We start from the raw sequence: 20,448 nt of genomic DNA on the forward strand, positions 1-20,448 counted from the left end.
TCGAATGCGTGACTTGGGGAGACCATTCTCCCACCAGGGGCCCCAGCAGCTCCAGGGGCAGCTGGGGCCACAGACTAGCCTGGGCTCCACTGTCCTGCTCCAAACTAAAGCCCACCAAGATTCAGCTGTCATCCGTCTCGGAGATCCTCAGAGGGAGAGTGCAGAGAAAGCAGGGAGGACGCAGGACAGGGCAGGGGTCAGGGCTGTGCAGCGTAGCACAGAGGCCTCCACAGAAGACAGGCCTCAACTTGACCCCACGGGAACCACACCAGAGTTGTTCCCACGAGGGCACGCAGGAGGTTTGTGTCCACACGTCCGTCAGTCATGCCTGTGGGCTGCTCTGGAAGGGGAGGGAGACTTGGCACTGCGTAATGACGTTGTTGGTTTATCGTCTGTCTGCATGGCTGGACAGGTGTGGTTCACCTCCCAGCCCAAGCCCAGGTCTGGCACACAGTTGGTCAATGGTTCTCAAATGGGGGTGATGCCCCCAGAGGACAACTTGCAGTGTCTACAGACACTTTTTAGTGTCGGCTCGGGCACGGGGTTGAAGACCCCCGGAGGGGTAATGCGGGGCAGGTATTCTGGGGCAGGCAGTCTCAGGACGGGGAGAAGGGGACAAAAATGAAACCATGTGGAGGCCTGAGAGCTGGCAGGAGAGTGGCCAGTGCCTAAAGGGCCTGGCTCCACGGGTCTCGAGGCTGGGCACAGGTGGGAGCCGAGTTCACCCAGCAGCTCCCCAGTCCCAGGCCCTGTCCAGCAGGGATCTGGCTGCAGCCCAGGGTGCCTGGCATGTTGACTCATGCTGACCCTCAGAACTGTGCAACCCACGCAGAACCCTCAGCCCAGTGCCCACCCAGCTCAGCAGCCCTGGAGACCTCCCTCAAGGACCCAGGCAGCTTCCCACCGGGAGCCACAGCTGGGTGGGCATGTGGGCCCCGGCCTCGTCTCCACTAACTCATGCAGACTTGCAAGCCTCTTCTCCCTCCAAGCAGGTGTCTCGCTTCAAAGTGGGGATTCGCACCAGCCCTGCCACCCTGCAGAGGCGGGAGGACCCCGGGCACCTGGGCAAGGTGCGTGAGAAGGGGCTCACACCACGGAGAGCCCTCGGGGGCGGTCGCTGCATCACTGTCTTGCTATTATTTTGCAAAACTGGAAGTTTCGCCAGTAATGCCAGCTCGAGGAGAGGGCAGATCCCAAGGAGACTCTAAAGGTAGGGCCAGCGCAGCCTGGGAAGGAAGTGCTCCCAGGAAAGAACGGGAGGGTGCTGGGGAGTGGGGGACAGAGCACACAGCAGCGCACAGCACACAAAGCAGCCTCCCGACCCCCACAAACACCACTGCAAACACGCCTCCCACCAGGCAGCTCTACCTGAAGCCAGCTTCTCGGGCGGCCATAGGGGCGGGGCAGCTAGAAGGAAGGAGAACAGTGTCACCCAGTAAATGCCAACCATGCCCATCACTCTGCCCAGTGCCTTCCCTGGACATCTATTAGCCCAAAGCCACCAGGACCTCAGCTGAGCCGGAGTGGTTTTCCCACACCGAAGGCCAGGGTTGGGGCTCGCCAAGGCGACTCCAGGAGCTCCACGTCTTCAGAAACTCCAGATTCACAAGGACTCACTGAAGACCTGCCATGTGCCCGGCACTGGGTCCCTAGGAGCACCCACCACCCCCCATAGCCCACCCCAAAACTCACACCAGGGTGGAGCCACCCCAAGTGCCCTGCTACCCTCCCAGGGAAAAGCAAACCTTTGAGAAGCCCTGGGATGGGGTGCCCCGGCCTACAGGCACCCCAAGATCCCAGCAGCTCAGAGAGGCCAGGTGGGGGATGCACGCCCTATCTGGCCCCCTGTTCTAGCCTCAAGGCGAAGATGACCTGCAAGGTCGCCCACAAGAGCTACACAGTCATACCAACTGGATTTACTTTCTTTTTCTTCTTTAATTTTGAGAGAACTCATTTGTAGGGGGGAACAACACACACTGGGGCGTGTTAGGGGGACAGGGGGAGGGAGAGCATCAGGAAGAAGAGCTAATGCATGCTGGGCTTATTACCTAGGCCATGGGCTGATCTGTGCAGCAAACCACCACGGCACACGTGTACTCATGTAACAAACCTGCATGTCCTGCACATGTACCCAGGAACTTAAAACAAAAGTTGATAGGGAAAAAAAAGGAAAATAAAAAAAGAACAAGGGGGCTGCCGCTTCAGCTGGGGGTCCAGAGACATATTCCCAATCTGCACTCAGATCAGGCGGTAGAGATGAAGGTGCAGCCATGTGTGGCTGATGTCACTTACCCATGGCTGGCACTGCTCCTCCCTTGGTCCCCATGTCATTTCACACCCGAAATCCCATTTTTCAAACTCACGTGTATGTGCCATTCAGGGTAACACACAGACCAGTCTTGTCCACCACGCAGACCATCCCTCCCTTCCCAGGTCCCTCTGCAGGCCCATTACTTGTTCCAGTGAGGTAAGTGAGGGACAGGCCTGTGGGAGCTTTGAGGTGTGCAGTTTTGTGTGTGTGTGTGTGTTTTGTTTCTTTTGTTTTTTTGTTTTGTTTTATTTTGTTTTTGAGATGAAGTTTCACTCTGTCACCCAGGCTGGAGTGCAGTGCTGCAATCTCGGCTCGCTGCAACCTCTGCCTCCAGGTTTCAAGCAATTCTCCTGCCTCAGCCTCCCAAGCAGCTGGGATTACAGGTGCCGGCCACCATGCCCAGCTAATTTTTGTATTTTTTAGTAGAGACAAGGTTTCACCATGTTGGCCAGGCTGGTCTTGAACTTCTGATCTCAGGTGATCTGCCAGCCTTGGCCTCCCAAAGTGCCGGGATTACAGGCATGAGCCACTGCGCCCAGCTGAGGGGTGCGGATTTGCAAAACCAAATCCTACCTTGGCTGAGTAAGCCAGAGCAGCTCCTCAACTTTCCGGGCCTCTGTTTGTTTGCACATAAACTGGCATCAGGCGGAGGCTGGCGGAGGCTATGGCTGGCCCACAATGGACAGGAAAGATCACGGTGGTTAACCCGCCACCCTTACCGCCAACCGCCCGACTCCCAGTCCTTTCCACAATTTGCCTTTTCATCCTCTGAACAATGTATGTGTCAGACACCATTAGTGTCCCCATTTTGCAGAGGGGGAAACTGAGGTGCAGAGAGGTTAAACGACCTGTTCAGTGCCACTCTGCTGGCAGGTGGCACCAGTAAGACTTGAACCAGGCCCTCTGGCACTGGCATCCTGCACTTGGCCTGTCAGCCCTGGTGACTCTCCCCCAGCATCTGGCTCACGGTGGACACTCCTTACACTGCTGGTGCTAGGGCACGGAGGTGGAATTTCCTGTCTCCATTCTGCCCACATTGCGAGACTGACCATCTGTTCACTGGCTGGAAGGCTGGAAAGAGGGGGTTTCCTCCCTGGGCAAGGGAGAGGCCAAACTGACTCTGAGGTTCAACTAAGGAAGCGTTTAAAGTCCTCCAGAGACCCAGAGACTACACTGCCTATGACAGAGGTGATACGGTATGGCGGCCAACCCAAGATGCCAAACACGCAGGGCAGGGAAGGGCTTGGAGCCTGCTACCAAGGCATGGAAACGCTGACCAACAGAGATGCCCACGTGGACCACCGCGACGCCAGCATCTCCGGAGGAACCCGGGCTCAGGACAGCCCATCCTCCTCGGGACACAGAACTGAAGCGTTGGCCATGGATTCAGACAGCGGCAGATCGATCCCCTCTTCCCCGCCCCTTGAAGGGCTCAGAACTCAAAGGACAAAGAGCAGCGGTTCCTTGGGGATGGGCCAGGCCCAAGGGACAGCAGAGGGCACATGGTCAGCCAGACCTCGAAAGATCCCAGGCCCTTGGGACTGCCTGGGGTGCTTCCCAGGGGCCACATCACACTGCGCTGGGCATCACCTCCCAGGTGAGGACACTGAGGCTCTGGGAGAGAGAGGATTTCACCTGAAGCCACACAGCAGGTGAGCGCTGGGGTGGGGGCTATTGGAGTTTACAGGGAGAAGAGCCTGTCTACAAGCTGAGGAGAGAGGCCTCAGAAGGAGCCAGACCTGCTGATGCCTTGATCTCAGACTCCCAACCTCCAGGACTGTAAGGAAATACATTTCTGTGGTTTAAGTCCCCCAGTCTGTGCAACTCTGTTATGGCAGCCCTACCAGACGAATACAACATCCATGTCAGGAAATCCACCTTCATCCAGACCTCAGTTTCCCCATCTGTGCCTAGTGTGAATTCTGGGTCTCTTTCAGCAGCCCTTTGGTACGTGGCAGGCCAGGGGAGAGGTGGGCACAGCGTGGGGGAAGAGGGAAGAGGAGGAGGGCGGGCTGGGGGCCCTTCAGTCACCAGCCCAGACCCCAGCCTCGCTCCCCAAGCTGGCCCTCTGGTCTAGGGAGAGAGAATATCAGGAGAGCTCCCTGCTCTTTTGTAAAGCTGGCTTTTTTGGCGCACAATGGAGTCTTCATTTATCAGCCCAGCAGGGGAGTTAACGAGAGGCCCCAGCGTCAATTACAGCCGCCCCCAGCCCAGCCCGGCTGGGCACAGAGAATCCACAGGAAAAATAAGAACGCGCACGGAGTCTTGAGATGAATCATCGTGGAGGAAGCAGCTGTGTTGATGAAATTTTAAAGCCAACATGAGAAAGAAAATACGAACAGCAATACAGTAATTGAGTCTGTGAACATGCTGGCACATTTTTAATTAAACCTATTTTGGAGTTAAATAGAGGCCATGGGTTGGGGGGGTGGGACCGCGGAGAGTAGGAATCCAGGGAGGCTCCCTACCCTCCCACCCAAACCCCAAAGCCACGTCACCTTATGCTATTCCAGAGAAGAGCATTCCTCTCTCCTGCTTTTCACCAACAGGAAGAGTCCCTGCTTTGCGCAGAGGTGGGGGTTTCTGTACAACTTGATTTCCCTGACAAGATTTAAATGCCAGAATCACAGAATCTCACGAGCCAGAGTCCATGAGGCTTAGGACAGCATCTCATTCAAGGCTGCGAACTCTTTCTTCAAGATTCCCAAACATAGTCACCCAGCCACCTCTTGATTATCTCCAAAGATGGTACCCTCACTACCTGCTGAAGCCCTCCCTTGGTTAAGTGGGCCTTCCTTATTCTGAGCAAGAACAGCCTCCCCTCTTGGCCGTGGAGACTGGACAGGGATCAGCCACAGGCTCCCCAAGACACATCCACCCAGTTCAACCATGCTGAGCACTGGAGACACCAATGTGGCCACTCAGACCCTGCAGCCCTGTCCTGGAGAAGATGACAGTCCCACAGGGGTGGGGGCCAGGATCCACAAGGGTGGGTCATGACACCCTATCAGCAAAGGTGGGCAGCCCAGGGACTGAGAGAGCTCAGGGCAAGCACCAGGCCACCTGTGGGTAGTCAGGGAGGGCTGCAGACAGGAGGCCAGGAGGATGGAGACTAAGTAAACCCCATCTTCCTGGCGCCTCCCTGAGAATGGGGCCACCACTTTCCTCACAGGCAGTGCCCTGCCATGAGCTCTCTTCACCTCCCCTATCCTCCAGGGGCCTCTCTGTGCATGTGGGTCCTGCAGGCTGGGCAAGGTGGTGGTCAGGCAGGAACAAGGGTGAGACTGGCCTGCCAGCCCTGCATCCCCAGGGCCACATACATAGTAGGTGGTCAGTTACACACTGAGTGAATGAGTGCCCACTTCTCAGATGAGCAAACACAGGTCTGGGAGAGAAAGTGGCTCAAGGATCCCCAAAAAGCTGGTGCCACTGAAGCTGCCCCAGGAATCCAAAGGCAGGCTTGGGACCCACTGCTGCCGAGAGCCAGGGGCCCCTCCCTCACCCCGTCTCTCTGTCTCTCTCTCTCCTGCATGGCTCAGAACAGCAGTGCCTTCCTCCATGGCCAGCAGGAACCCCACCCATGATCCCAGCTCCTCTGGTTCTTCTTCTTTTTTTTTTTTTTTTTTTTGAGGTGGAGTCTCACTCTGTTTCCCAGGTTGGAGTGCAGTGGGGCAATCTCGGCTCACTGCAACCTCCGCCTCCCAGGTTCGAGCAATTCTCCTACCTCAGCCTCCCAAGTAGCTGGGATTACAGGCACGTGCCACCCTGCAAGGCTAATTTTTGTATTTTTAGTAGAGACGAGGTTTTGCTGTGTTGCCCAGGCTGATCTCAAATTCCTGACCTCAAGTGATCCGCCCACCTCAGCCTCCCAAAGTGCTGGGGTTACAGGTGTGAGCCACCACACCCAGCCGTGGCTCCTCTGGTTCTGCTGATGCCATGGGCTCTGGGGATGCCACCAGCTCCTGGAGCCTTTGTTATGAGGTTCAGGGGCCTCCATGCAGCATGGGGACAGGGCACTGGGGCCAAGGCCCCAGCAGCATACGGCTGCCTCCTTTCAGGGTACGGGGTATGGCCCTGACAACACTTGCTGGGAGCCCCAGGGCAAGACCTCTGCCTGCTGCAGAGTCCATGCTGAGAAAGCAGCTAGGGATGGGCCCTGGGTGCCCTCCTGCCACACCACACAGAGATACAAGCTCCTTCAGCGACCACTCCAGCAGCATGGTTTGACTGGGCATCATTTGGTGAGAAAGCAAATTTCTGCTAAAGAAACAAAATACTTTGAACCCTTTCTGCACTGGATGATCTCTGAATTCCGCGCCCTGGTTGTATGTAACAACAAGCAGGCAACAGTGGGTTTCTGTCCCTAAATTCCAGTCCAACTGCCTGCAGCCAGCAAGCCTGTGTCCAGGCAAGGGGTCAGCAGCTCCCCAGCCATCAGGATCTGATGTCGGTGCCCTGCAGACCTGGCCCACGGATGAGGATGTGAACAGAGCCCTGCTGCTACCCCCAGGGAGCTGGTGGGAGCAGGCCTGGGGAGGAAGAGGTCCCTGGGCAGAGCCAGCCCGTCCATCCTTGAGGCTCAAGGCTGAAGCTCCCATCTACCTCCACCTGTGCACAGGTGGGTGCAGGGCAGGTGGACACAGGTTATGGTGGAGGGCCCCCTGTGAGACCGGGGGGCACCCCAGGAAGGAAGGCAGGAAGAAGGGCTGCTCCTCCACAGCCCGCTTGGGCGCAGGTTTTCTGCAAGTCCGTGGTCAGGAACTGGGGTGTATTTTTCCAGTGGGACACTGTGGGCTGCAGGGGCCAAGGGGTCAGGGACACTCCTGTCCTTGTGGAAACAGGACCATGAGCTGCTCTCTGGTTGGACCGCGGAACACATTTCTCATAGAAATAACACTGCAGGGCCGGGCGTGGTGGCTCACACCTGTAATCCCAGCACTTTGGGAGGCTGATGTGAGAGGATCACCTGAGGTCGGGAGTTCGAGACCAGCCTGACCAACATGGTGAAACCCTGTCTCTACTAAAAATACAAAACTAGCCAGGCGTGGTGGCTCATGCCTGTAGTCCCAGCTACTCAGGAGGCTGAGGCAGGAGAATTGCTTGAACCCGGGAGACAGAGGTTGTGGTGAGCTGAGATCACGCCATTGTACTCCAGCCTGGGCAACAAGAGCAAAATTCCATCTCAAAAAAAGAAAGAAAGAAAGAACACTGCAAACAGCATCCCAAATTCAGAGCTGGAGCTTCCAACCCACTTCTCCACAGGAACAATGAGACAAAGAAACTCCAGATCAGGGCAGACGCGTGAGGTCACTGACCCGGGGGCCCGAGCTTCAGCCACCAGAGCATGGTCCTGGCCCTTGTTCTGCAGAGCAGTAGCCCCTGCCACCACCCAGAGGCAGGACTGCCTCTCCTACACACTGCATGGGGACCTTCTCCAAAGCAAAGGTCCCTAAGCCATGACCTTCTCCTGGTGTCACTTCTGCCTACAGCTCCCACACACCCTCCTTAGCAACCACAATGGCCCCGCCAGGTCTGCAATGGAAGGCTGGCGTCTAGGGAGCCCCACTCCACAGACAGGTGAGACCCCAGCCCCTCCTGCCCTCACCAGCCCTGGGAAGCCAGCACGGCCTGTGGCCAAAGCCCTTCACCATAGGGCACCTGACAGCAAGGCATGAAATTACAAAAGCCAGCCTTGCCATTCAGAGCTTGGCTATGCACTTGCGCCTGTATGGTGGTGGGGAGTGGGGGGCGGGGTGTGGAGGAGAGTTCACAAGAGGCCAAATGAGGAACATGTACTCTGCTAAGTCCCACCAGGCCCTGGGAACCTTCCCCACAGCCCACAAAGGGGTGAGACGTGAGGATGACCTCAGTGGGAGCTGTGCTCCCTGCTGGGGCCGTGAGCCTCCCAGCAGCCGCCCAGTGGGCAGAGAGGGTGCCGTGGAATTCCTGAGCTGGGCAGTCGGCACCAAGCCTGGCTGGTCACCTAGCAACAGGGCCAGGCAGCTGAGCCATCCCTGCGGTTGGTTCCCAGAGAGATGCTTTGGGTATCCCAGGCTGACCGCTCACGGCGCAGTGGGAAAAGCAGGGAAAGGGGGACTGGGATGAAGCCAGGGATGCGCACGAGGGCTCGGAGGCTTGGGGGAGCGAGTGGCTTGAGGGGTCGCCAAGCCAGCTGGCCCCCAACACCCAAGCGTGACTGCCCATAGCCTCCTCTCGGCAGCCCCCACGCCTGCCCCACCTGCAGCAGGGAAAGCCCTTGTCCTGGCAGTCACACGTCCCCTCCAAGCTCCAGCCACACTCAAGAGGCACAGCCCCTCACCCAACCCCACCTCCCCCCTACAGCCAACCCCTCCCATGCCGTGCCCCTGCTGCCCAGCTCTGCACAGGGGTAGCAGCCTCATCTGTCTGTGGGTGAGGTCGGGCCCAGGAGGGAGGAGGGGAACCCAGCCCAGGGAGGTACCGGCCAGTGAGTCCAGCATGGCAGAGGCGGGGAGGCTTCTGTGTGAGTCTGCCCCATCTCCTGCCTGGATCTGCCCATCTGCCAGAGGAGTGAAGCAGCCCATTTCTTCATCAACTGGGTGTTGTCCATCCTCTCAGGCCCTGGGCCAGCCCTGAGGAGCTCGCATACTGGGCAGTCAGCATGGAAGGTTGGGCAGAGGGAAGCCCAGAGGCGTGGGAGCCAGGGTTAGGTCCCTGACCCCACTTTCCAGGAGGTGACAGGTGGCAGTGGGAGCAGGTGGGGGGACAGCCTAGGTCCCAAGGGGAAGGGTGCCCTGGGTGAGCTGGAGGGGTGGGTGCTGGGTCGCGGTCCTCAAGGCAGCGCCACCCGAAGCCGGCCTACCTGTGCGAGGAGCTTGTCACCCTCCAGCAGCCTCACTTTGCTCTCCAGTTGCCTGATGTAGGTGGATGAGGGATCTGGAAGGACACAAGAGGAAGGGGACATTAGCCTCCAGCAGACTCCGTCCCCATTGCGCAACCCCGACTGGCCCCAGACCCGGCATGGAAGGTTTGGGTCTGAGGAGTCCCACCCCACAGCCCGGTGAGACCCCAGCCCCTCCGTGCCCTCGCCCGCCCTGTGGAAACAGCACGGCCTGTGGCCAAAGGCTTGCGGCCATAGAGCACCTGACACCAAGGCACGACACACAGAGGCCAGCCTTGTAGGACCCGCTGCTGCCCTCGCTGTGGGCCTCTGAGCCCTTCTCAGGACCTTCAGGACCTGTAGAAAGGTGGGGGGTGTGGGGGTGGCCTCGCCAGCCTGCCCTGGAGCAATTCCTTCAGCTTCCAAGATGCTGCAGGCTCAAACGGAGCTCTCACAAACACAGCCAGGGCACAGCCCACCCCAGGGTCGGGGTCCGGGGAGCCCCCTCCTCAACACAGTGGGGAAATAGACTTCTGAACTTGCCAAGTCAGCATCTGGGATCCTTCCAGTCCACTTCACCTGATCACCCAGGAACTTCTCACAAGCGATGTGTGCCCACAGCATATGCCGCAGGTGAGCAGCCACCTTCCCCATATGACAGTCGGGAACCCCGTGGAACCCCCTGGTCATGTGTCCCCAGTTTCTGACCTCAGGCCAAGGGAGCCCTATCTATGCAGACCACTGGTGCAGGGTGAAATTCACCCACCCTCACCACACTGACCCTGCTTTCCAGTCACATCAGGAAAACACGAAAAAATCCCATCCCCACCCCCACGTCCAGCCATCCCATACCCCTGGTCCTGCCTCCCCCCAGGCTGGGAGTCGGCTCAGCTGCCAGGATGCCCAGGGCAAACCCTCAGGGCAGAGGGCTGGGGGAAGGGAGGAGAGGCGGGAACCGGACCCAGAACACAGGCCGGGGGACCACCCAGCAACAGCAGGTTTGGAAGGAGGAGGCAAGGAGGAAGCAAGGCTGTCCCAAGTACCCCTGTGAGCCACGAAGCCACCTGGTAAGGGATGGGTTATTAACATCTCTCGCAGAGATCACCTGGCCCAGATGCCAGCCCAGACCCCATCCACCCTGACAGCTGTCCACCCACCGGCCCACCCGACAACAGGACGCAGGGTCTTCCCAGATTCATGCCGCTGACCCTCGATTGCAGAAGCAGAGACATCAGCCCCTTTGACCACACACGGCCAGCTGTCTAGTCCCCATCACCACCTCAGGGCTGGGGATGGACTCCACAGGCTGTTAACATGCCTGGGGGGACAGGGCTTGGGTGCTGCTGGGGACAAGCCAGGACCACCATGCCAACCACGGGACCAATGAAGCATCTGTCTGCCCCCAGCACACCAATAAAAGGACGCTTGGGAGCCCCCTATTCAGCCCTGGACCAGGCCCAGGGCCCAGCAGAGCCACTGGCCCAGCCACAGGTAGGAGCAGGTACTGGAGCCCGGCCCGGCCGCACTCACTCTGGGGAAGAGCGCAAACCAGCCTCCCCTCCTCCTCCAGCCCAGTCACCTCCCAGGAATGTGGGGCCTTCTAGAGAGGAGAGAAGGGCAGCTCCCCATCCAGGCCCAGCCTCCCCGCCCTGCCAGGCAGACCACCCCTGCCCTCAGGGTGACCTCAGAGCCTCACACCTCACCAGCCCTGATCCCTCCCTCCCTGGCCTCAGTTTACTCATTACTCTATCAACCCCGACAAGCAGTTCCCATGCCCACCCAAGCAAAGCGGTGTGATGGGAAGAGGCCTCAGCATTCAGGGTGTGCTGGGTCCCTCTGAGCATGGGGAGGTAGGGTGCAGCCTAGGCTCCCCAAACCTTCATGTCCTGTACCCTACTAACAGGAGGGCTCCCTGGAACACCAGCTGGGAAGCAGTGACCAAGTAAACTCCAGAGACCCTTCCGGCTCCCTCACTCTGACAGAGCTAGGACAAGAACGCACCAATGACTATGGACCCATGTGTGGGGTCTCCCTCTGGGTGGAGTCGGGTGGTGGGTACCCACTGTCCCATGTGGAACACGTGGTACCCCCTGCATCTGATGCCTTGCAAAGGACAAGCAGCTACCATCCTCATTTTCCAGGTGCAGAGGCCACAAGGAACAAAGTGTCCCCACCACCAGCAGGTGAGCCTTCCAGCCCCTCTCCCCACTACCCAGGCCCACCCCACAGGTCAGTCTTTAGGACCCAGTGTTTCTGGCCACCCTGGGCAGAGCTGACAGCCCCAGCCTTGGAGAGAAGCTGGCAGAGACTCAGAAAGAAGACGCCATTCCCAGTCACACCACTCTCCCGAAGGCTCTCCGCAGCGCAATCCTCGGCACGGCCACAGGGCCCCTGCTCACCACAGCACCCCCATGGGACAGTGCTCCCAGGGATGGCCCTGAGCCAGGGGGAGGACCCAGCCACTGTGTGTGACCAACAGCCCAAGATGGGCACTAACTTGTTCTCTGCCCTTCGCTGCCACAGGACCATTCAGGAGGTGGGTGCACTTTCAGCCCACCCGCCTCCCCCTGCTGGTTCCCACAGGGTGAGCGAGGAGCTCCCAGCACTTCCCTCTCCATGAGCCCACAATCAGAGGAGGGATGGGCTGGAACCCAAGTCCACAGCTGCCCCGTCAGCCTCAGCACCTTCGCTGGGTGCCCCTTCTCCTGTCTGAGCAGTCCGCCCCCTCAGATACAACTGGGGTTTCACACCCACCTCCCAGTAAGGGTTAAAGACAGTGATCAGGCTGGCAGGTGGCATCAGGAGAAGGGATGCAGACAGGCCATCCCACAGGTCGCCAGCAATGCCCCGCCTGCCCATAGCCAGCACCTCACCTCAGAACCCACAGGCCACCATCCCCCACATTGGGCCACCTGTAGGCACAGATGGGCGGCCACACACCCATGGCCCCAGACCAAGGGGCTGCCCCTGACAGACCCATCTGTTGAGGTTTACCCCAAACCCCAGGCAGCTATGCAGAATAAAATACACTGCAGACCACCAGGCTTCGTTGGGTTTTTCTTTTAAATTTCAAAATAACAATATAACACTCTTAAAAAATATTTTAGACCATCCAGTAATTCCAATGGAATCTATCCTAAAGAATTAATTCTAGGCTGGGCACGGTGGCACATGCCTGCAATCCCAGCAATTTGGGAGGCCGAGGCAGGTGGATCACCTGAGGTCAGGAGTTCAAGACCAGCCTGACCAACATGGTGAAACCCCCATCTCTACTAAAAATACAAAATTAGCTGGGCGTGATGGCAGGCACCTGTAATCCCAGCTACTCAGGAGGCTGAGGCAGGAGAATCACTTGAACCTGGGAGGCGGGGGTTGCAGTGAGCCAAGATCGCACAACTGCACTCCAGCCTGGGTGACAGAGTGAGACTCCATCTCAAAAAAAAAAAAAAGAATTAATTATAATTATGAAGAAAGCAGACAGAGTGGCCAAAACTGGAAATAACTATTTGTCCAACAACAGCTGAGGGTTCTACCCTGTCATCATTAAAATGATGTTTAGAAAGTTTCTCTCCTAAACAATATGGAAAAACACTTAAAATGCCAGTGGAAAGAACTGGACACAAAATGACATGCACAACGGCTGCGACGTTTAAAAATATCCAGGCATTGACGTGAGTTCAGGAAGGAAGTCCACAGAAATCCTGACTGTGCGGCTGCTCAGATGAGGGAACCAGTGGGTTTTTATTTATTCACATCGTTTCTTGTTAATTTTCAAATAAGCGACTTGTAGTCTAGTTCTGAAATCCTTCTTTCAGAAAAAAAGAATGGCTGGGCGCGGTGGCTCATGCCTGTAATCCCAGCACTTTGGGAGGCCGAGGCGGGCGGATCACCTAAGATCAGGAGTTCAAAACCAGCCTGGCCAACAAGGTGAAACCCCCATCTCTACTAAAAATATAAAAATTATCTGGGAGTGGTGGTGGGCACCTGTAATCTCAGCTACTCAGGAGGCTGAAGCAGGAGAATTGCTTGAACCCAGGAGGCAGAGGTTGCAGTGAGCCGAGATCACGCCACTGCAGTCCAGATGGGCGACAGAGCGAGACTCTGTCTTTAAAAAAAAAGGGAGGGGGAACGGATTAAACTCTTGCACCTTCACATTACACGCGTGGCCACCCAATGAAGCAATGGACATTTTAAACCCACCACCCTGACCCTCTCCCCACACTCAGCTCCCTAGAAGAGCTCTCCAGGCTGCCAGGAGCCAGTGAGCCGGGCGTCAGTCACCCTTGGGTCAGGAGCAGGCACTCTTCAGACAGGAAGAACAAGAGTGATCTGGGCACTCCCAGGCGGGGGCTGGAGGGCAGGAGACCCCGGGAAGGGCCAGCTCCCCGGGAGGACTGTCCTTCCTGGCAGCCTCAAAACTCGTGATCCCACTGGGTACCTGCAAGCCCCAGCCTCTTGGAGATGAGCGGGTAATTAAATTAATCCCAGGGTTTACAGTAATGAGTGCTGGAGCCACAGGGGAGGGGACATCATTTCCCAGCTTGGCTGCCTGAGGGCAAAATGAGGGAGGTGACCCTGGGCTGGCCTGGCCAAGGGGTCCCCTGGGGTGCTCCCCTAACCCCTCTGGGGGCTATTGGACCAATTCTGGGGGATTCCCTATCCAGCTGCCAACCAGGAGGGAGGGTGTCTCCCTACAACGTTCTTGTGTCCAGGAGCCAGACCTGAGCCCTCCTCACCCCGCCCTCTTCATGGATCCCTTGCTCCCATGAAGAGGGGGTGGGGGAAAGCTGTGCAGCATGGTGGGGGGAGTCACAGAGCCTGCAGGTCTGCCAAGCCCTCCCCATTGGCGCTGTGCCGGCTCCATCCCGGATACCCTGCACTGGGTCCTGCCACTGGGACCAGGACTCACTGGCCTTCTGGGAAGCTGTGAGGCAGGGGCTGGGTGGTATTGCCCCTCCTGGCCTGGTTTTCATACTGGCAAGATGATGTCACCTCCACCTCCCCTCCAGACTTTACTGTGTCCAGACAGTAAGACCTGGGGGGCCAGAAGCCATGTCCCATCACCTCTGTGACCTTCCTTCCCTAGCTCAGCACTTGGCACACAGTCAGCCTCCAGAAAAATGTCTGCAACCCTAATAGGAACTCATCCCTGGAGGGACCTGTTCTTAGCTGCCTCCCTGGCTCCGTCCCACCATCTCCCACCAGAAGGAGTAGCTGCAATGAGCTCCTCAGGAGCGCTCAGCCATGCATGTGACACAGCACCCCGCACCCCAAGCTGGGGAACCCCAGACAAGGAGCTGCCGAGGCTACAGGGGGCAGAGCATCCTGGGCTCTGGGCACACGCTCCTTGCATCTGACTCTGCGGTGCCTGATGCTCCTGTCTCACACACGCCTCCCTATGATCTTATATCTCAGGTTGGGTGCAGACTCAGAGAGGAGGAATCAACTTCACGTGGGTTATGTGGGTGGCAACCCCAGGAAACCCAGGTAGAGGGGTAGAGAAGGGAGGCAGGGAAGGGAAGAAGCCAATGGAAGGGGTGTCCACTCTGCCGGTGAGCTCTATGGCTCAGAGTCACCCCACCTGTCCAATGGTTCACTGGGAGTATTAACGTCCCAGCACTGCCCAAGAGGAGAATGGACAGAAAGGGCTCCTGGGCAGAGCTGCAGGTGCCAGCAGGCGATACAGCCGTGGGCTCAGAAACAGGAAGTGCCTCAGGGATCAGGGCTGGGCATCAACAGTGTCTGTGACCACTCAGGAGAAAATATGGTTTATCCTCTCTCCATAGAAGGTGGAGGCTGGGGGCGAGGGAGCTGCAGTGACACACAGGGACACATGGTGACACATGGTGACACACAGAGCCTGACTCTCCAGTTGCTGTGCACCCTCCCCAGGTCTGCCTCCCAGCCCCTCCCCCTGAGCAAGGCCCTACGGCATGGCTTCCCAGCCCTGGTCAATTTCTGCAAGGTCTGGGGCCAGGCAGGCTTGTGGCAGGTCATTAGCAGGAGACCTGGCCATTCCAAGCCGCGGGCCTCCATCGGGGCTCCTGCCCAGCAGCTCCATGGGCCCTGTGCAAGACAGCTGATACCACTGTTCAGCGCAGCAGCTTGGCTGATTAAATCCCCTTCTCCTTCCACTTCATTAAGAGGAGCCAGCTGCAGCCTCAGGGCTGGTGGCTCCATGGGGTGGAAGGGCCTCATTAAACGAACACGTACCTCCCACAAAGCGCAGAAACAAGGTGCAAAGGTGCACCAAGTAGCACAGGCAAGGCAGGGCCAGGGAGAACCGGGCTCCAGGATCTTAAGCCAGTGCTCTTGGTACCACCAACTGCGGGGAGCTCCAAGCACCAGGGACACGGATGGAGATGCAGATTCCAGAAAAACCCGTCCATAACCACATTCATCTACCGAACAGCAATCGTGTGGCTTACACACATTAGTCCTCAACATTCCTCACCGTGAGGCAGGTGACCAGGCCCCCCCAGTTTACAGATGAAGAAACTGAGGGTCAAGGAGGCAAAGTGGCAGCCACAGACCCAGGGAGTGGTGGCCTAGAGGCTCCGGGTAGCAGCCGGCCTCCTCTTCCCAGGCAGTCCTCCCCACCCTCCAGCTCAGCACCACCCATCCTGGGCTGGAGGCAACAGAAGGGCCACACTGGCCACACATCCTGCAGTGCCCCCTCCTACCCAGCAGGCACTAGCCCTTGGCCGCTGCTTCATCCCAAGGTGGCCACTGCCCGCATGCCAGGCCCAGCGGGTCCTGCAGCTGCATGTTCCTGGCCGCCCTACACCTCTGATGCATGAGCACTTCCGGGTTTCCCCCAGCAAGGCCTGGGGCGCTCTCCTTGTGTGGGTTCACCAAAGAGCCCTGTGAGCTGAGCCAGCAGAGCCTGGGGACGGCCCCATCTTCTCGAGGGACTTGGGAGATACCGCAACTCCAGGCCTGCCTACTCCCTGGATCCCAGCATTCCAAAGGGTCACCAAAGGACGGAAATTCTTGGAGAGCAGAGAGAATCCTCTAATCTGAGACCCAAAATGAGTTATCGATTTCATCACAGTCCAGGCTACCAGTGGGGTGGTGAGTTCCCCATCATAGGGGGAGAGAAAGCAGCGGCTGAACAGTCTTTCTTTGGGCAGAAGCCTCTGGAACAATGAAGGTTCCCAGTATGGCACAGGAAGCTGCTTACCTACCCCAGTGCCAGAAGAGCTAACTCCACTCCCCCAGTCTCCACAGGACCCTGCCAGGCAGAACCCCGTCTTACAAAGGGAAAAAGGAATGCTCAGAGTAGATGAGTCTGCCCAAGGTCACAAGCCAGCCACCCACAGAACCAGCGGAGGTCGGCGGGCAGGGAAAGTGTATTATTGGTCAAAGGCACATCCCTTCCTGTGAGGGACCCTTGGCCTAATGAAGGAGCTGCAAGAATAACCACGTCTACTGCAACGCAAAGAGTGGAGCAAGGAGGCGCAGCCCAGGAGAGAGGGGCAGAGAACAGGGGTGTGCTGACCAGGAGAGGAGAAATCAGGGCCTTCTTCCTGAAGGAGGTGACACTTGAGCTGAGCACTGAAGAGCAAGCAGGACTCTGACAGAGTTTGTGAGGATGGGGAAGACTAAAGGCACATATGAGCTGAGGGCACAGCCTGAGCAAAGGCAGGGAGGTGGAGCCACAACAGGTCCAGGTACACCTGTGCTGTGCCCCTTAGCATCAGCGGCCATGCCAATCCCAGCTGACACCAGCTCCTGGAAGGGATCACAGCTCTCGGAGGGGCAGGCTGAATGTGAAACGGGCATTATTTATGGATGAAGGCAAGAGGCCTGAGAGAGGGCATCGGGTTCCTGTGAGGACAGCTTTTGGCGGTGGCTGCATGGAGCCAGGCAGGCCTCAGTGCCCACAGCCCACAAATGGGCATGCAGGGTGTTGCAGGCCGAGGCAGCTGGCTGCAAGCTCAGCGATGCCTTCCAGTGCCCTGGGCGTGGGAAAGAGTTCTCCCATCCACTTGGGGCATAAAGAAGAGAACCATCTTTCCCATTCGCACACACACATTTTGCTGAGTACCCACCATACGCCAGCACACACGGAGCACAACCCCATCACACCAAGCTGATGAGGGACATCCTGTAACTGCTACCACTGTGTCATCGACAAGGCGCCTGAGACTCGGCGATGTTAGGCAGCAAGGCCAAGGTCACCCGGCGGGAACCTTGCAGGGCTGAGATTTGAACCTGGGTCTGTCTACAGCCAAGGCTCTCTCCATCTAACTCGCAGCTTCCACACCAACCCCGGGGTTCTGGTGCACTGACACCGGGCCTCTCAAGACATCATCACCATGGTTGTCAGGGCTGTTCATTCTAAGCTTTGCCTGGCAAGGAGGCACAGCAACTTTCACCTACTCCCGCAACAAAGAGACCGAGGTTCCAAGGGGCTCCATAACTACCCAGTCACAGAACTCATAAAAACAGGGCTAAAATTTGAAGGATGTGTATGTGTGTATGTGTGTGTGTGTGTGTGTGTGTGTCTGTGTGTTCCCACACCCAGGACTCTTCCAGACAACCCACTGAGGCAGGGGATGGGGCTTGGAAGACAGCCTGACTCCCCTCTCCCAGAGCAGAAATTCTCTTCGTGACGCAAGGTGACTTTCAGGGCCCAGGCTCCAGGGAGCGTCACTCTGAACTCCATTATCCTTGACCCATCTCTCCTCCGAGACCTCGCCTCCAAGGGCACCAGATAAGCGCCCAGCCCCAGATGTGAAAAGACTTGATGTTAGTGAGGTTTTCAGTCTGAGCCAAAGACCCCACAGCCTCTGAGCCTCGCCAGGTCACACATGGCCTGCAGGCTGGCACCAGCTTCTCCTGAGATCCACCTCCATGCCCGGAGACATGGGATCATGGGAACCTAAAGTCCCACCTCGCGGATGCATGCAAAAACGGAGCTGCCACGACCGGAGCCCCACACTCTCCATCTCACACTCCCACAGCCGGATTAGAAATCAAACATGCCGAGGACACCCTTCCCAGTGCCTCCAGGGAAAAAAAGTAGCTAGAGAAGAGGAAAACGAACGGCTGCCCTAATAAGAATGAAATCTCCTGGTGCTGGCCGGTCAGCCTTCCCCAGTGAGTGCACGCCTGTCCTCTCGGTGTCATCTGTCCCCTCGTGGGCCACTCTGCTCTGGGCTGGGGACTCCCACACCGGCTGCCTGCCTCTCCCACACATCAGCTGCCTGCCTCTCCCCAGCTTCAGGGGCCACTGGGCACCCAGCATTTAATTCCAGGAAAAGCCACGAGGCTTCCCAATGACACTGCAATGTGGAGGGAGCAGCTGAATGGAAAGCCCCACTCCGGCTCAGTTCATCTAGAATGTGCCCTACTTTGGATCTGCCTGGGAACCACCAGTGTTCTCAAACCAAAACTCAAACTCATTTCTCCATCCGCTGCTTGGGAAGCCTGACAAGCCAAATGAAAACTGTGTAATTGCTTCAAATATGGGGACAAGGGGAAAAGAATTCCTTCCCTGTGCCTTCAAGGGCTGCACGCATCTGGAAATTGACCTGTGTGTGTGAGACGGTGGTGCAGGTGTCGGCACTGTTAATGCCCATCACACTCCCCTACCAACCCCAACTTCACTGCTGAAGTTGGGAATCAGTGATAGATCTGGACTGTGTGCAGACATCAGCTAGTCCCGCCCGGGAGAGACATCTCACCACACAGCGGTCACATCACATTCAGCCTGCAGCTCCCAGCATCAGGCTGAAAGGTACACCCTCCTGGCTCCTTGGGGAGCTTTTAAAATCTGATCTCTTCCCCTGAGACTAACTGGACACTCTCGGGGAGGGACCTGGGCATCAGTTTGCATTTTAAACGCCCTGTGGGTGATTCTAACACGCAGCTCTGTGGTCACTGTTCCAATCATCCAACTCCCAGCCTCCAACTCCGAGGGACCCTTTACCCTCCTGCCCCTGACTATTAATTAGTGGAGCTGAACTCCGAAGCAAAGGCAACAAAAGCTAGAGGGATTATGATGCAACTAATCGCGCAGGACTGAAGTATGCATGGGGGGAGAATAAACAACCCTTACCGAGCCCTAGAATGCAGGTGCCAAGCCCCCCGGTAGCATAAAGGGGAGACCTTTGCTGGTTTCAGGAGAAAGTGTGTGGGGGCTGCTTTCATCACTAGATGTCAACCAAATCTCTATCGAGTGCCAGGCTCTGTGGGAAGAGCTGGGGGGCCAGGATGATGCCCTGCCCCCACAGCTCTGCCCTGAGCCTGCTTTCCAGCAGAGTTAGTAAGAACAGTGGGGAGGCGTGGGAGGGGTGGGACATCTCAGCCACATGCAGAGGTGGGAGGTGCAGCAGGTGGAGGCGGCTCAGGAAACAGGGAAATCCGGGCGTGGCTGGGTCATCACAGCCAGCACTGGGAGAGCGGCTCAGGGAAGGCACTTGATCTGCGGTGAGAGCAGTGGTGGGAATCCAAGGCCCTGCAGCAAGAGAAAGAGGGGGCTCTGGGCGGTTCCATCTGGCAGCAGCAACACATCTGGACTGTGTTTCACTGAGGCAATGAAAACAAGAATAAATCCTCACCAGCCAGGTGGTAGGATTCCTAGGGCGATGGGAGTTCAGAGAAGACAGCTCTATGTGCACCAGACTCTACAGGAAAGATAACATAGCCACGTGGAGAGGCAAGGTGGAGCCCAGAAAAGACCCACACACCTGGTGTGTGGCCATGGTGCCGGCAGGGAAAGAACAGAGTGCTTCATGAACGGGGCTGCAGCAGCAACCAGCTGTCCGCCCAGAAAACAGCAAAACTCTATCTCGGCCTCACACCATATACAGAAAACAGTTCCAGGAAGGTCAGAGAGTTCTATGTGAAAAAACTATTTTGACCAGGCACAGTGGCTCATGCCTGTAATCCCAGCACTTTGGGAGGCCAATGTGGGAGGATCGCTTGGGCCCAGGAGTTAGAGACCAGCCTGAGCAACATAGTGAGACCCCATTGTGATTTCTTTTTTTTTTAATTTTACACTTTTTTTTCTGAGGTCAGGCATGGTGGTACATGCTTGTAGGCCCAGCTACTCAGGAGGCTGAGATAGGAGGATCACTTGAAGCTAGGAGTTCAAAGCCGTAGTGTGCTATCATGCCTGTGAATAGCCACTGCACCTCAGCCTGGGCAACACAGCAAACTCCCGTCTCTAAAAATAATAAAATAATAAAAATAACAAAAACTTGGGCTTTTCTTATATTACAGGAAAGAAGTGAGACACCAAAGATCATATACTGTATGCTTCCATTTA

The 20,448-nt window shown here is 57.2% G+C and overlaps 2 protein-coding genes across 9 annotated transcripts in view; one reads left to right on the forward strand and one right to left on the reverse strand.

Annotated features, from left to right (window-relative positions):
• CCDC85C (coiled-coil domain containing 85C) overlaps positions 1–20,448 on the reverse strand; it is a 93,621-nt gene that overhangs the window by 15,250 nt on the left and 57,923 nt on the right. For 3 of the 6 annotated variants that reach the window (XM_016926711.4, XM_016926715.4, XM_016926713.4), the window contains exons 2-3: positions 9,153–9,226; positions 1,369–1,407 (exon numbers count right to left, since the gene is read on the reverse strand). In XM_016926711.4, coding sequence (XP_016782200.1) covers positions 1,369–1,407; positions 9,153–9,226 — 113 coding nt within the window. The remainder of the gene's footprint in view (positions 1–1,368; positions 1,408–9,152; positions 9,227–20,448) is intronic. The other 3 variants (XM_016926714.4, XM_024348904.3, XM_016926712.4) reach the window with 1 other exon arrangement.
• On the forward strand, positions 8,313–12,213 carry LOC129137007 (uncharacterized). Of its 3 annotated transcripts, XM_063793135.1 has the most exons (6): positions 9,201–9,537; positions 9,634–9,803; positions 10,577–10,661; positions 11,074–11,221; positions 11,312–11,353; positions 11,441–12,213. In XM_063793135.1, the coding sequence occupies exons 2-6, from the start codon at positions 9,778–9,780 to the stop codon at positions 11,788–11,790; spliced, it is 651 nt and encodes a 216-aa protein (XP_063649205.1). In that variant the 5' UTR covers positions 9,201–9,537; positions 9,634–9,777; the 3' UTR covers positions 11,791–12,213. The 3 variants fall into 3 exon arrangements, with proteins under 3 accessions (XP_054522269.1, XP_063649204.1, XP_063649205.1); XM_054666294.2 differs by having other exon boundaries at positions 8,313–9,803; XM_063793134.1 differs by having other exon boundaries at positions 8,313–9,803; positions 11,074–11,353; positions 11,441–12,211.

The sequence above is a fragment of the Pan troglodytes genome, chromosome 15 (assembly GCF_028858775.2).
Source record: "Pan troglodytes isolate AG18354 chromosome 15, NHGRI_mPanTro3-v2.0_pri, whole genome shotgun sequence".
In the NCBI taxonomy this organism is placed as follows: Eukaryota; Metazoa; Chordata; class Mammalia; order Primates; family Hominidae; genus Pan; species Pan troglodytes.

What these genes read in the sequence shown, in the direction of transcription:
- LOC129137007 (XM_063793134.1), top strand. Translation starts at nt 9,778, where the DNA reads ATGTGTGCCCACAGCATATGCCGCAG. An exon ending in GCCCACAGCATATGCCGCAG is followed by an intron (nt 9,804 to 10,576) that starts GTGAGCAGCCAC and finishes GTCTGCCCCCAG; the next exon opens with CACACCAATAAAAGGACGCT. An exon ending in AGCCACTGGCCCAGCCACAG is followed by an intron (nt 10,662 to 11,073) that starts GTAGGAGCAGGT and finishes CCCTACTAACAG; the next exon opens with GAGGGCTCCCTGGAACACCA.